The 16,265-nt window shown below is 46.8% G+C and overlaps 1 protein-coding gene across 14 annotated transcripts in view; it reads left to right on the top strand.

The window, feature by feature from the left end:
• CSAD (cysteine sulfinic acid decarboxylase) overlaps nt 1-16,265 on the top strand; it is a 34,936-nt gene that overhangs the window by 13,631 nt on the left and 5,040 nt on the right. For 5 of the 14 annotated variants that reach the window (XM_074402673.1, XM_010349863.3, XM_074402676.1 and 2 more), the window contains 7 exons: nt 5,553-5,684; nt 5,974-6,100; nt 6,183-6,273; nt 6,623-6,729; nt 7,120-7,235; nt 8,056-8,135; nt 8,442-8,496. In XM_074402673.1, the coding sequence (XP_074258774.1) occupies nt 5,553-5,684; nt 5,974-6,100; nt 6,183-6,273; nt 6,623-6,729; nt 7,120-7,235; nt 8,056-8,135; nt 8,442-8,496 (708 nt within the window). The other 9 variants (XM_010349865.3, XM_010349867.3, XM_010349866.3 and 6 more) reach the window with 7 other exon arrangements.

The raw sequence follows: 16,265 nt of genomic DNA, 5'->3' as shown, positions 1-16,265 counted from the left end.
CAGAGTAGTAATGTGGAAGCCAGTGAAAGAAAATGTCTCAAGATGCAGTGGCAAACTATGTTGGATGGCTCTGGAGGGGCCAAACAGGACAAAGATGAGATGTGTCCATTGGACGTGGAGGCAGGGAAATTATTGGTGACCTTGAAGGTGGAAGCTGCATGGAGATAACTCTTTAAAGAAGGTTGGCTGTGAAGAGGAGGTGGTTGGAGGCGGGTATGTTGTGAGGTTTGAGCAATGTAAAACGCTGTGAGAAAGAGGTAGGATGCAGAGTTGAAAAAAATGAGAGGAGATAATCAAGAGGACATCCCTGAGGGAGAAGGAAAGGAAGCTTTTATATCAGTGGTTCGTACTCAGAAATCTGTAAATGAGGGAGGAGGACAGTGCAGGCTGAGGTGAGTCAGTACAAAACCCTACTGTGGGCCGGGCGCGGTGGCTCAAGCCTGTAATCCCAGCACTTTGGGAGGCCGAGGCGGGTGGATCACGAGGTCGAGAGATCGAGACCATCCTGGTCAACGTGGTGAAACCCCGTCTCTACTAAAAATACAAAAAATTAGCTGGGCATGGTGGCGCGTGCCTGTAATCCCAGCTACTCAGGAGGCTGAGGCAGGAGAATTGCCTGAACCCAGGAGGCGGAGGTTGCGGTGAGCCGAGATCGTGCCATTGCACTCCAGCCTGGGCAACAAGAGCAACACTCTGTCTCAAAAAAAAAAAAAAAACAAAAACAAAAAACAAAAACAAACAAAAAAAAAACCCTACTGTGGGGCCGGGCACCGTGACTCACACCTGTAATCCCAGCCCTTTGGGAGGCCAAGGTGGTGGATCACTTGAGCTCAGGAGTTTGAGACCAGTCTGGCCAACATGGTGAAACCCTGTCTCTATTAAAAACACAAAAGTTAGCCGGGCATGGTTTCACATGCCTATAATCCTAGTTACTCGGGAGGCTGAGGCATGAGAATTGCTTGAACCTGGGAGGTGGAGTTGCAGTGAGCCAAGATTGCACCACTGTACAGCCTAGGTGACAGAGTAAGACTCCATCTCAAACAACAACAACGAATAATCCTACTATGGGCCAGCACCCAATGATCTTGTAAGGGAAGTTTACATTTTCCCCCATTGCCATGCACTTCACAGTGTCCTCTGTGGGAAGAATATACGTCCTTATCCCACTGCTCTAGGGCTTGGCCACCTGGTCTTGGTCAAGTGGGTATGAGCAGATATGCCATATGCCAGGTCTGAGCAGCAGTTTTAAGAGTGGAGGTGTGGTTTTCTCTGCCTTTTGTTCTTTTCCCCTGCCATTAAAACAATGTGTCCCAAATTAGGGCAGTTACTTCAAACTGGGTCTTGGAATAAAGACACATGAAGCAGAGCTGTAGCCAACACCACTACCAATGTAAGCCATGAAAGAGAGATAAACCTCTGTTGTTATAAGTCAGTCGGATTCTGAAGCCATTTGTTAATATAGCAAAATGGACTAATACAGGCATTCAACTAAATTAAAACCCTGAGATACCATTTTTTAGTCCCCAGTTTCAAAAGTTCGATAGCATATTCTTGCTGAGACTGAGGCTGAGAATGCAAGGACTTCCATACATTGGTATAAGCTTTATGGATGTAGGCAATCCCTATGAAAATTAAAAACGCAGATATCTATGATAACAAAGACAATAGTAAGTGTTGACAAGGATGTGGAGAAACTGGAACACTTATACACTGCTGGTGGGAATGTAAAATGGTGCAGTCACTTTGGAAAACAGTCTGGCAGTTCCTCAAAGGGTTTAACAACGTTACTCTGTTACTCGGCAATTCCACACGACTAAGTATACACCCAAGAGAATTGAAAACGTATTCACATAAAAACTTGTACACAGATGTTCATAGCAGCATTATGCATAAGAGCCAAAAAGTGGAAATAACTCAAATGTCCATCAACTGATAAATGGATAGATAAAATGTGGTATATCCATACAATGAGATATTATTTGGCCATACAAAGAAATACTGGTACGTGCCACAACTTGGATGAACCTTAAAGGCATTATGCTAAGCAAAAAAAGCCAGTCACAAAAAAACCACATGTTATATGACCCCTTTTATATGAAATGGCCAGACTAGACAAATCTATAGAAAAACAAAGTAGATTAGTAGTTGCTGGGGGTCAGGGAAGGGGAGAATGGGAAATGACTGCTACTGAGTTTTTTTTGTTTTTTTTTTTTGGGTGATGAAAATGTTCTGGAGTGAGATAGTGATGATGGTTGCAACAACTTTGTGGATTTATGGAAAACCACTTAATTGTACACTTTATTTTTTTAAATATTTATTTTTTGAGACAGAGTCTTGCTCTGTTGCAAGAGCACGACTCTGATCTCTGATTTTTTTAGATCAGAGTCATGCTCTGATCTTGGCACGATCTCAGCTCACTGCAGCCTCCGCCACCTGGGTTCAAGTGATTCTCCTGCGGATTACAGGCATGCACCACAACGCCTGGCTAATGTATGTGTTTTTAATAGAGACAGTTTCACCAAGTTGCCCAGGTTGGTCTCAAACTCCTGACCTCAAGTGATTCACCTGCCTCAGCGTCTCAAAGTGTTAGGATTATAGGCATGAACCACCGTGCCTGGCAACTTAATTGTACACTTTAAAGGGGTATGTCTTGTGGTATGTAAATTATATTTCAATAAAACTATATTTTTTAAAAAGCGAGGAAATTTAAAATGTACTGATATGAAAAGATCGTCCCTATATTGTTAACTAAGTGCAGTAATTAGAGTAATTATGTATTATCTTTTATGTGTTTATTAAAAACGAAGACACAAACACACACATTAGCCTAGGCCTACACGGGGTCAAGGTCATCAGTATCACTGTCTTCCACCTCCACACCCTCGGGGGCAATAACAGGAATGGAGCCTGGAGCCGTGGTCTCCTAAGATAACAATGCCTTCTGAAGGACCTGCCTCAGGTTTCGTAGTTACCTTTTAAAAAAATAATGATAAGTATAGTTAATAGATAAGCCAGTAACATAGTTGTTTATAATTCTTATCAAGTATTACATACTGTATGTAATTGTGTGTGTCAGACTTTTATATGCCTGGCAGCACAGCAGGTTTGTTTCCACCAGCATCAGCACAAACCAGTGAGTCAGGCATTGCCCTATGGTGTTGTGACAGCTGCGACGTCGCGAGGAGAGTTTCCAGCTTCATTATAGTCTGTATGGGATCACTGTCGAAAATGATCCATCATTGACTGAAATGTCGTTATGTGGTGCATGACTGCGGTGTGAAGTCTAGTAGCTGTTGGTGGTCGATTATATTAGACCAGCCCATTTTGAGGATGGGTGCTCCCTTTCCAGATTTTCTTGATCTTCTTGCCCTGTCATTTGGGGGGTCCCAAAGGCCTCGGTGTTTGCTCCCTCCTCCCATCCATCTCTCTGAATGTTCTCTCCTTTGAGGAATGGAGCCCATCACAAGGCTTCAGCTATACCCTGACTCTCAAACCTGCTTTCCATTCTAGCATCTCATCAGAGCTGTGGGTCTGACCCCCTCCCATAGGAGTGTCTGTAGTTCCAGAAGACTTCCACTCGGATGAGTCTTTCCAAGCAATAATCACTTTATGTCTGTCCAGTTTCCCCTTTCTGCATCCCTGTTTCTTTGAGGGATGCCATCATTTTTCCAGTCTCTCAGGCTTGAAATCCCAGGGTCATCTTTGAGTCTTCCTTCTCCTGCAGCTTAGTTCCCCTAAATGTTGAATTCAGCATAATACAGGGAATGAGCATGCCTGCGGGTTCTTCTGTCTTTTTCTACCAACATCTGTCTTATTCAAGTGTGGATTGCCTCTTGCTTCATTTACTGCAAGAGCCTGTTCATTCTCCTGCATCCTACTACTATAATAAATTAGTCTTCTGAGAGCATCCATCACACTGCATTATTCCTTGCCACAGTCTTTCAGCAACTTCCCATTTTCTGCAGGATAAAATGTTGATTCCTTGGCCTGGCTGACACTCATGATTCCTCATGTGCTCACGAAGCTGCCCACCCTGCCTTCACTCCCATGCTCCTGCCGGCCCGGTGCCACCACTGACCTCAGGACAGGTCCTGCTCATTTGTGCTGTAAGCTCATGGCTTGCCTCCTCTTACCCCTGAATGCCTCTCTTCCTCCCTGTCACCCACCACATTTCTCCTGCCTTCTCTCAGGATTCAGCTCCAGTTCCACTGTAGATCTTTCTCAGCCTTCAGCCTCCATCCAACTCCTCCTTTCCTGAATTTTGAGGATACCTAGGGTCAGCATCCAGCCATGCCCTGGTCTGTAACTGTTGCTCGTGTGTCTGTGTCCTCCCAGTGGGGAGAGGGGCCTTTCTCAGTCCCCAGCACCATGGGGCAAACACAGTTGGTACTCACTACAAACAGGACTCCCAGCCCAGAAGGCACAGGATCATACATGTTTAGCAGATGCTTCCTCAGTATAACCCCTTTCCTTTCTGCTCTAGGTGAAGGCTTTAGAAAGCAGGGCAGTTCTGAAAAGACTCTGGGGGTTGGGATGCAAAAGAGGTTGGCCTATGAGGCTTGCCTAAAGGATTTGTTTAAAAAACCCATCTTGAGTTATGCCTAAAGGATTTTATGTTGGCTAGGCGCTCATGTCTGTAATCCCAGCACTTTGGGAGGCTGAGGTCTGTGGATCACCTGAGGTTAGCAGTTTGAGACCAGTCTGGCCAATATGGCGAAACCCCATCTCTACTAAAAATACAAAAATTAGTTGGGCATGGTGGTGGGTTCCTGTAGTCCCAGCTACTCGGGAAGCGGAGGCAGGAGAATTGCTTGAGCCTAGGAGGCAGAGGTTGCAGTGAGCTGAGATCATGCCATTGCACTCTGGCTTGGGTAGCAGAGTGAGACTCCATCTCAAAAAAAAAAAAAAGATTTTACACCCCTGCCCCTCAGGCACCCTCTTCCTCAGTCTCCAGGGTCACCTGTGACAGTTTCTTGGGCCCTTGGGCCCTGGGATGCACAGTGCGAGTCCCCTCTTCCACGCTGATCCTCTGCTTCTCGCCTCTCTGGGGTTAATGTACCATGGGTTTTGCCTTTCGTATCATTCTCCATCTCCTTCTGTCAGCTAATGATTATTCAGGGAGGGTCACCTCACCCTGCTGTCCCTATCCCAAATCTGTCAAAGTTCTGTTTAGGGCAAAGGTCATGAGAATTATGTCATGGCCATGTGACTGCTGTTTTCACCCCCTCCTTCTGCCGTCTTGGTCCTACCATTCTGAGGAGCTACCTGTGTGCCCTGCCTCTGGCTCTCCTGAGCAGAAAGGTAAGCTGCTTGTCTCTGCCTCAGGTGGAAATGGCCACTGGAGTCCACCTGCTCAGCGTTGACTGCCTTTTCTCTCTCACCTGTTCCCCCTGGCTTTCTCCCTGTGCACTCTCATTTGCCCTTGTCTGTGCACTGGACGCTGAGACTGAGCTGCAGGACTCGACCTCAGGCCCATTTGGGGAGGAGGCTCCTGCTGGGTAAGTCTGGGTAGGGTACCAGGCTGAGTACAGAATGACTCTGCTCTGCCACAGATCCTGATGGCTGACTCAGAAGCACTCTCCTCCCTTGCTGGGGATCCCATGGCTGTGGAAGCCTTGCTCCAGGCCGTGTTTGGGATTGTGGTGGATGAGGCCATTCAGAAAGGAACCAGTGCCTCCGAGAAGGTAAGTCCTTTCCTCCTCCTCCTTCCCATGAAGACTTCTTGTTCTCTTTCCAAATCTGGCACAGAACTTTCCTCCTTTGAATTCATCCCTGTCCCGCTGGGTACCTCGGGGATTTACATACTGGGTCTTACCGTGTTCTCTACCCTTGTTCATTTTCATGGTTTGGCTTTGAAAACATCCTGAAGTTGTTAGTGGCACAGGTTGGCCATGTCTCATGTCTGTGGAGGCATGGTTTGACAGCCAGTCCACAGGCATCCCAGGCCCCCAGCATCCCCAGCTCTCCTCCTAGGTCTGTGAGTGGAAGGAGCCTGAGGAGCTGAAGCAGCTGCTGGATTTGGAGCTGCGGAGCCAGGGGGAGTCGCAGGAACAGATCCTGGAGCGTTGCCGGGCTGTGATTCACTACAGTGTCAAGACCGGTGGGTCCCGGCTCCTGTGAGGAGACTGGGGAGTTTGCCCTGAGCTCCACTCTGAGCTCCCTGCCCTGCTCCTCTTCTCCAGGTCACCCTCGGTTCTTCAACCAGCTCTTCTCAGGGTTGGATCCCCATGCTCTGGCTGGGCGCATTATCACCGAGAGCCTCAACACCAGCCAGTGAGCATCCCAAGGCCCCTCCACCAGCCCACAAAAGATTTAGGTTTGCTGGAGAGGTGCCTGAGGGTAGGGGAAGAGAATGGTTCTACTCCCTCTCTGTTTCTGGGAATCCCTGTCAGCAGAGAGTTTTTCCTCCTATCCTTTGGACCCCCTTTCTCCAAACTTCCTCAGGCCTCCTGATCCTTGTTTTTTCTTTCTTGCTTCCCTCGTTCTGTCACCAACTTGTTGTCTTTGGACTCTTCCTTCGCTCCTTCTCATCACCTCCTTTCTGTGACTCCTGTGCAGTTGAAGGGCCCGTCTGGGCAGCCCCTCCTCATCTGTCCTTTCTCGTCATTCTCTCTCCTGGCAGGTACACGTATGAAATCGCCCCCGTATTTGTGCTCATGGAAGAGGAGGTGCTAAGGAAACTTCGGGCCCTGGTGGGCTGGAGCTCTGGGGATGGAATCTTCTGCCCTGGTTTGTGAGAAGGAGGGGGACCTTCCTTTGGCCTTTTTATGGGTTTCTCCTCCCCAACCATTCTCTTGCTCTGGCAGAGAGGGATGATTCTTCTTTGATTCCTCTCCAGCTGGGCCCAGACCAGGCCAGGGAGGAGGCTGCCTGGTCCCTTCATGCTCGTGTTTGTCACCCTTTCACTGGTCTAGTGCCTGCTGTCTCTGGACAGAGGCTGTCTCTTGGGGGCAACACTGGGTGTAGAGGGGTGTGGTCAAGAGGATCCTGGGAACTGTGGGCTGGGAGCCAGTCATACCTGCTTCTTTGATGAGCACTCCTGGTGGAAAGGGAAGGGGAGGCAAGCTCCAGTCTTGGTCCACTGCCCCTTTCCCTTGCCACCACCCCTCCCTGTGACAGGTGGCTCCATCTCCAACATGTATGCTGTAAATCTGGCCCGTTATCAGCGCTACCCGGATTGCAAGCAGAGGGGCCTCCGCACACTGCCACCCCTGGCCCTATTCACATCGAAGGAGGTGGGGAAGAGGCACAGGCCCAACCTTGGGCTCCTGATTCTAATCTCCAGCCAGCTAAGTAGAGACCTTCAGGTCTTCTCCCTACCCTCCCCACATCCTCCAAGGCCAGCCTGCTCCCGGGCAGATGTGCTTCCTTCCAATCAAGGAGGCCAAGTGACTGCTCCTGCTCACATTGCCTTCAGTTTGGGGGCAGAGGAGGGGCCGTGAGTGCAGTGGATGCAGTCCATACTCTGTCTACTCAAGAGTGTGGTCTGTGGATCAGCAGCATTTTGGTACCACCTGGGACTTGTTAGAAATTCAGGATCCGGCCAGGTGCAATGACTTAGGCCTATAATCCCAGCACTTTGAGAGGCCAAGGTGGGTGGAGATTGCCTGAGCTCAGGAGTTTGAGATCACCCGGGAAGCATGGGGAAACCCTGTCACTAAAATTGAAAAAAATTAGCTGGGTTTGGTGGTGGGTGCCTGTAGTCCTAGCCGCTTAGGAGGCTGAGGCACAGGAAATGCTTGAGCCTGGGAGGTGGAGGTTGCAGTGAGTCGAGATTGTGCCATTGCACTCCAGCCTGGGAGACAGAGGAAGACTCTGTCTCCAAAAAAAAAAAAAAAAAAAAAAAAAGCAGAATTTCAGACCCCACCCCAGACCCCAGACCTAGTGAACTTGAATCTGCATTTTAACCAGACACCCAGACGATTCGTATGCACACGAACATTTGAGAAGCCCTGGTCTACAGGATCCCATCTGTTGGAGCTCATACTTGACTTTTACCTTTTCTCCCCACCCCCATCAAGTTGTGCTAACCTGCCCTCTTTTTTTCCCCCACAGTGTCACTACTCCATCCAGAAGGGAGCTGCATTTCTGGGACTTGGCACTGACAGTGTCCGAGTGGTCAAGGCTGATGAGAGGTGAAGGTCCTTCGGCCCACATGACATGACCGTGACCCACCTTGGCACAGTGTACTTTCCTGCTGCCAGAATGCTCTGGCAGCAAGCCCTTATCGCTGGCGAACCTGTCTTCCCTTACTATTTGGTAGAATTGCTGTTCTGTCTCCCAGAGCCTGCCAGCATCTCCCACCTCTGCCCTGAGATCTCTTTCACCCACTGAGGGAAAAACCAGGACCGTCATCTCTGCATCGCTAACCTCATCTTACTCTGCCTTCAACAGAGAACCTGTCCCTGCCCCTACCCTCTCCTTTTTTTTTTTTTTTTCAGAGGAAGAATGGTCCCCGAGGATCTGGAGAGGCAGATCAGTATGGCCGAGGCTGAGGTGAGAGTGAGGGTCACTGGGGTGGTGGAGCCTCCAGCCTTCTTGTAGGGTTATTTGTGCTCTCCCTGCTCAAGGCACCCTTCATCCCTCTCCTCATCTCTATACCCATCTCCCCTGTAGGCCGAAGTGACCGTGGGGGAGCTTGGGAATGAGGTCACTATGTTGTTTTCTGGGGCTCTGCCCAGACACCTAGGACTAGTTGGAATCTGAGAGGCAGGACTGAGTCAAGGAGCAAGTCCCAGGCAGCACCACAGGGAGGGTGCTGGGGGCCTGCAGTGGGGTGTGGAAGGGTCCTGTGGGGTGCAAGGGTCTGCGCAGGGAGAGGCTGAGGAGGGGAAGGGAACTGGTGAAGGCTGTGGGTAATGGGGATGAGGGGACACCAGCAGTCTCTTCCACTTTGAGGGGTATGTAACTGCCATAGCCACCTTGGAGGGCATTTTGGCACCATCTGTACAATTTTATTTATTTTTATTTTTAAATATTTTTAAAAAAATTATTTAAATATTTTGAATATTTTTTATTAAAAAAAAAGTTTTTGAGACCAAGTCTCACTGTCATCCAGGCTGGAGTGCAGTGATGCGATCTCGGCTCACTGCAACCTACCCCTCCCGGGCTCAAGCTAACCTCCCACCTCAGCCTCCCAAGTAGCTGGGATTACAGGCACCCACCACCACACCCAGCTAACTTTTGTATTTTTTGGTAAAGATGGGGTTTCACCATGTTGCTTAGGCTCGTCTCAAACTCCTGGGCTCAACTGATCACTCGCCTTGTCCTCTCACGGTACAGAGATTACAGGCATGAGCCGCCATGCCCGGCTGACACTTTTAGATGTATCTTTCCAATTCAGAGTTCCACTGCTAAGAATTTATGTTATAAATCATCATCACAAGTGTGTGGAATTCTGTACATGAGAATATTTCCTGGAACAAAGGGTAAATGTTTATGTTTAAATATAAATGTAAACTTTTTTTTTTTTTTTTTTTGAGACAGAGTTTTACTCTTGTTACCCAGGCTCGAGTGCAATGGCGCGATCTCGGCTCACCGCAACCTCCGCCTCCTGGGTTCAGGCAATTCTCCTGCCTCAGCCTCCTGAGTAGCTGGGATTACAGGCACGCACCACCATGCCCAGCTAATTTTTTGTATTCTTAGTAGAGACAGGGTTTCACCATGTTGACCAGGACGGTCTCGATCTCTTGACCTCGTGATCCACCCGCCTCGGCCTCCCAAAGTGCTGGGATTACAGGCGTGAGCGCGCCCAGCAAATGTAAACTTTTTTTTCTTTTTTGAGACAGAGTCTTGCTCTGTTGCCCAGGCTGGAGTGCAGTGGTACAGTCTCGGCTCACTGCAATTTCTGCCTCCTGGGGTCCAGCGATTCTCGTGCCTCAGCCTTCTGAGTACCTGAGATTACAGGTGTGCATCACAATGCCTGGCTAATTTTTGTATTTTTAGTAGAGACGGGGTGTCACCACGTTGGCTAGGCTGGTCTTGAACTCCTGACCGCAAACAGTCCACCCGCCTTGCCTCCGAAAGTGTTGGGATTACATGTGTGAGCCACCGTGCCTGGCCATAAATGTTTTTAAAAAAACATTTAAATGACCATTAGTAGACAAAATAAATTATGGTATATCTGTGTGTCTCAGTTCCTTCCTCTGTAAAATGGATAGAATATAGAACTTGCCACATACGGTTATTGTAAGGATTGAATGAATTAATATATGTAAAGACTTAGAAGAGTGCCTGGCATTTAGCTGCACTGTATAAATACAAGCTGCTGGTATTGTTGTTGTTGTTATTATTTATTTATGTTATTTTTGAGATGGAGTCTCACTTGTTGCCAGGCCAGAGTGCAGTGGTGTGATCTTGGCTCACTGAAATCTCTGCCTCCTAGGTTCAAGTGATTCTTCTGACTCAGCCTGACATGAGTAGCTGGGACTACAGGCATGCACCATCACACCCAGCTAATTTTTGTATTTTTAGTAGAGACGGGGTTTCACCATGTTGGCCAGGATAGTCTCAAACTCCTGACCTCATGATCTGCCATTGTCAGCCTCCCAAAGTGTTGAGATTACAGGTGTGAGCCACTGCGCTTGGCCATTTGTTGTTATTATTATTTATTACTATTATTGGAGTACTGGGTAACCATTTAAAAGAATAAGGTAAGAATATATATACTAACATGAAAGTATCTCCACTATATATATTAAATATGTATTGCAAATTGTAGTATCGAATGGACATTATGAGCACATTTTTGTTATTTAGAACAGTATAGGCTGGGCATGGTGGCTCATACCTGTAATCCCAGCACTTTGGGAAGCTGAGGAGGACAGATCATGAGGTCAGGAGTTCGAGACCAGCCTGGCCAATATGGTGAAACCCTGTCTCTACGATAAATAGAAAAGTTAACTGGTCTGGTGGCACATGCCTGTAGTCCCAGCTACTCAGGAGGCTGAGGCAGGAGAATTGCTTGAACCGGGAAGGTGGAGGTTGCAGTGAGCTGACATTGTGCCACTGCACTCTAGCCTGCATGATAAAGTAAGACTCCATTTCAAACAAAATAAAAAGAGAAAACAGCATATATTTATTGATAGATGGATGTTACCTCTGAGTGGCACTAAGGACAGCATTTAGAATAGTGTTGTTTCTCTTTTTATTTTATTTTATTAATTTTTTGAGTTGGAGTTTCGCTCTTGTTACCCAGGATAAAGTGCGATGGTGTCATCTCGGCTCACTGCAACCTCCGCCTCCCAGGTTCAAGTGATGCTCCTGCCTCAGCCTCCTGAGTAGCTTGGGATTACAGGCACGCGCCACCACACCCAGCTAATTTTGTATTTTTAATAGAGACGGGGTTTCTCCATGTTGGTCAGGCTGGTCTTGAACTCCCAACCTCAGGCGATTTACCAGCCTCAGCCTCCCAAAGTGCTGGGATTACAGGTGTGAGCCACTGTGCCCAGCCTTTTTCTCTTTTTAATTATAGAAACTTTCTTTCTTTTTTTTTTTTTTTGAGGCGGAGTTTCGCTCTTGTTACCCAGGCTGGAGTGCAATGGCGCGACCTCAGCTCACCGCAGCCTCCGCCTCCTGGGTTCAGGAGTAGAGGTAGGGTTTTGCCACGTTGACCGGGCTGGTCTTGAACTCCTGGCCTCAAGTGATTTGTCCACCTTGGTCTCTCAAAGTGCTGGGATTACAGGCATGAGCCACTGCACCCAGCAGAACTCTTTTCAATTTGTAAAACGGAAACTCTGCATCCATCGAACAGCAACTCATTACCCTCGCCTCCAGCTTCTGGCAGCCACCATTCTACTCTCTGTCTGCATGACTTTGACTGTTCTAAGTACTTACATAAGTGGAATCATATGGTATTTGTCTTTTTCTATTGGCTTATTTCACTTAGTGGAATGTTCTCAAAGTTCATCCGTGTTGTAGCATGTGAGAATTTTCTTCCTTTTTTTTTTTTTTTTTTTGAGACGGAGTTTCGCCCTTGTTACCCAGGCTGGAGTGCAATGGCGCGATCTCGGCTCACCGCAACCTCCGCCTCCTGGGCTCAGGCGATTCTCCTGCCTCAGCCTCCTGAGTAGCTGGGATTACAGGCACGCGCCACCATGCCCAGCTAATTTTTGCACTTTTAGTAGAGACGGGGTTTCACCATGTTGACCAGGATGGTCTCGATCTCTCGACCTCGTGATCCACCCGCCTCGGCCTCCCAAAGTGCTGGGATTACAGGCTTGAGCCACCGCGCCTGGCAATTTTCTTCCTTTTTAAGGCTGAATAATATTTCATTGTACATACATGTTACATTTTACTTATCCATTCATCTGTTTGGGTTGCTGTTTGGAATCTCTTCGAGACCCTGCTTTCACTATTTTGGGCATATACCCAGAAGTGGAATTGCTGAAGCCTAGGGTAATTCTATTGAATTTTTTTTTGAGGAACTGCCATACTGTTGTCTATAGTGTCTGTACCAGTTTACAGTCTCGTAGTGCACAAGGGTTCTAATTTCTTCATGTTCTTGTCAATGCTTTTTTTTTTTTTTTTTGAGACAGGGTCTTGCTCTGTCATCCAGGCTGGAGTGCAGTGGCATGATCATCGTTCACTGCAGCCTTGACCTCCCGGGCTTAAGTGATCCTCCCACCTCAGCCTCCCAAGTAGCTGAGATCACAGGTGCACACTGCCACACTTGGCCAATTTTAAACATTATTTTTGGTAGAGACCCATCTCTACCAAAATCTCATTTCACTGTGTGGCCCAGGCTGGTCGCAAACTCCTAGGCTTCAAACTATCCTCCCACCTCAGCCTCTTAGAGTACTGGGATTACAGGCATGAGCCACCACATCAGGCCATTTTCTGTTATTTTGATAGTTGTTATCCTAATGGTTGTGAGGTGGTAACTCATTGTAGTTTTGATTCGCACTTCCCTAATGATTAGTGATTGCTGAACATCTTGTCATGTGCTTATTAGTAATTTGTATCTTTATTGAAAAATGTTTAGTCCGATCCTTTGCCCATTTAAAAAATTATGTTGTCTTTTTATTACTGAGTTATAGTTCTTCTTCATATATTCTAGAGGTAAGTCCCTTGTCAGATATATGATTTTCAGATATGTTCTTCCCATTCTATAGGTTGGCATTTCACTTTTTTGAAACTTTTATTTTAGATTCAGTAAGTACATGTGCATGTTTGTTATAAGGGCATATTTTGTGATTATGAGGTTTGGGGCACCCAGGTAGTGAGCATAGTACTCAATACGTATGTTTTCAACCTTTGCTTCCCTCCCTTCTGCTTCTCATAATCCCCAGTGTCTGTTGTTCCCATCTTTCCATCCATATGGACTTAGTATTTAGCTCCCACTTATGAGAACATGTGGTATTTGGGTTTCTGTTTCTGTGTTAACTCACTTAGGATACTGGCCTCAGCTGCATCCGTGTTGCTACAAAGGACATTTCATTATAGCTGCATAATATTTCATGGTTTATATATGCTGCATTTGAAAAAACTTAATCTACTGTTGGTGGGCACTTAGGTTGATTCCATGTCTTTGCTATTGGACTTTTCACTTTTTTGATAGTGCCCTTTGAAGTACAAAAGTCTTAAATTGGCTGGGCACAGTGGCTCACACCTGTAATCCCAGCACTTTGGGAGGCTAAAGAGGGCGGATCACCTCAGGTTGGGAGTTTGAGACCAACCTGACCAACAAGGAGAAACCCCATCTCTACTAAAAATACAGAATTAGCCAGGTATGGTGGCGCATGCCTGTGATCCAAGCTACTCAGGAGGCTGAGGCAGGAGAATCGCTTGAACCTGGGAGGCGGAGGTTTCGGTGAGCCGAGATGGTGCCATTCCACTCCAGCCTGGGCAAAAAGAGTGAAACTCCATCTCAAAAAAAAAAAAAAAGTTTTAAATTTTTAAGTCCAGTTTATCTAGTTTTTCTTTGGCTGTTTCTGCTTTTGGTGTGATATCTAAACTAAACCTCTGTTTAAAAGATTCACTCCACTGTTCTAAGAGTTTTATAGTTTTAGCTCTGACATTTAGGCCTAGGATCCAGTATGAGTTAATGTGAGGGTGTGATGTGGATATCCAGTTGTCCCAGCACCATTTGTTGAAAAGACAATTTTTTCTCCAATAAATTGTCTTGGCATTCTTGTAAATCAGTTGACTGTAAACTGGAATCAGTTGACTGTTATCTCTGGGTTGTCAGTTCTGTCCCATTGATCTGCATGTCTCTCCTGTAGACCACATCATCTTGATTCAGCTGTAGCTTTGTAGTATGTTTTGAAATCAGGAAGTGTGAGTCCTTCAACTGTGTTCTTTTTTCAAGTTTGTTTTTGGCCTGTCTGGGTTCCTTGAATTTCCATATGAATTTAAGATCAGCTTGTCGGTTTCCACAAAGAGGGCAACTGGGATTTTGATAGGAATTGTGCTTATTCACCAACATGAAGCATCTTTTCATTTATTTAGGGTTTAATTTCTTTCCACAGTGTTTTATAGTTTTCAGAGTATATTCTTTTGTTAAATTGATTCTTTTTTTTTTTTTTTTTGAGACGGAGTTTCGCTCTTGTTACCCAGGCTGGAGTGCAATGGCGCGATCTCGGCTCACCGCAACCTCCGCCTCCTGGGTTCAGGCAATTCTCCTGCCTCAGCCTCCTGAGTAGCTGGGATTACAGGCACGCACCACCATGCCCAGCTATTTTTTTTTGTATTTTTAGTAGAGATGGGGTTTCACCATGTTGACCAAGATGGTCTCGATCTCTTGACCTTGTGATCCACCCGCCTCGGCCTCCCAAAGTGCTGGGATTACAGGCTTGAGCCACCGCGCCCGGCCAAATTGATTAAGTATTTTATTCCTTTTGGTGTTTTTGTAAATGAAATTGTTTTCTTAATTTCATTTTTAGATTGTTGCTAATATGTATAGAGATAAAATTTATTTTTGTATATTCTGTCTTTTGGAAGAGTTCGTGATCTGTTATCAGTTTTTTCATTAAATGTTTGATGGAATTCATCAGTGAAGCCATCTGGGCCTGGGCTTTTCTTTTCTTTTCTTTTTTTAGAGATGGGGTTTCACCATATTGGCCAGGCTGGTCTCAAGACTCCTGACTTCATTTGATCCACCCACCTTGGCCTCCCAAAGTGCTGAGATTACAGGCATGAGCCACTGCACCTGGCCCTCTTTTCCTTTTAACTTAAAAAAAAATTGAGACAGGGTCTTGCTCTGTTGCTGAGGCTGGAGTGCAATGGCACAATCAGGGCTCACTGCAGCCTTAACCACCTGGGCTCAAGTGATCCTCCTTTCTCAGACTCCCACTGTGGTAGGTTTTTTTTTTTTTTCTTTTTTTTTTTGAGACGGAGTTTCGCTCTTGTTACCCAGGCTGGAGTGCAATGGCTCAATCTCGGCTCACCGCAACCTCCGCCTCCTGGGTTCAGGCAATTCTCCTGCCTCAGCCTCCTGAGTAGCTGGGATTACAGGCACGTGCCACCATGCCCAGCTGATTTTTTTTTGTATTTTTAGTAGAGACGGGGTTTCACCATGTTGACCAGGATGGTCTCGATCTCCAGACGTCGTGATCCACCCGCCTCGGCCTCCCAAAGTGCTGGGATTACAGGCTTGAGCCACTGCGCCGGCTTTTTTTTTTTCTTTCTGGAGACAGGGCATCACTCCATTGCCCAGGCTGGAGAGCAATAGTGCAATCACAGTTCACTGCGGCCTTGATCTCCCAGGCTCAAGTGATCCTCCTACCTCAGCCTCCCAGGTAGCTGGGACTATAGGGGTGCATCACTATATACCTGTGTATTTTTTATTTTTTTTTTTGTAGAGATGAGGTTTCGCTAGGTTGCCCAGGCTGGTCTCGAACTCTTGGGCTCAAGCAATTCTCCTGCCTTGGCCTCCCAAAGTGCTGGGATTATAGGCATGAACTACCACATCCAGCTTGTGGTAGTTTTTAAAATTACTAATTCAATTTCTCCATAAACTTTTGTACTATTCAAGTGTATTTATTTTTGAGACAGAATCTCACTCTTTTCAGCTGGAATACGATGGCGCCGATCTTGGCTCAGTGCAACCTCTGCGTCTTGGGTTCAGGCAATTCTGCCTTAACCTCAGCCTCCCAAGTAGCTGGGATTACAGACATGTGCCACCACACCCAGCTAATTTTTGTATTTTTTAGTAGAGATGGGGTTTGCCATGTTGGCCAGGCTTGTCTCGAACTCCTGGCCTCAAGTGATCCGCCTGCCTTGGCCTCCCAAAGTGCTGGGATTAGAGGCATGAGACACCGCTCCTG

This window comes from Saimiri boliviensis, chromosome 7 (genome assembly GCF_048565385.1).
Source record: "Saimiri boliviensis isolate mSaiBol1 chromosome 7, mSaiBol1.pri, whole genome shotgun sequence".
Classification (NCBI taxonomy): domain Eukaryota; kingdom Metazoa; phylum Chordata; class Mammalia; order Primates; family Cebidae; genus Saimiri; species Saimiri boliviensis.
Note: the sequence above shows the minus strand (reverse complement) of the source record. Positions and strands in the feature narration are given on the sequence as shown.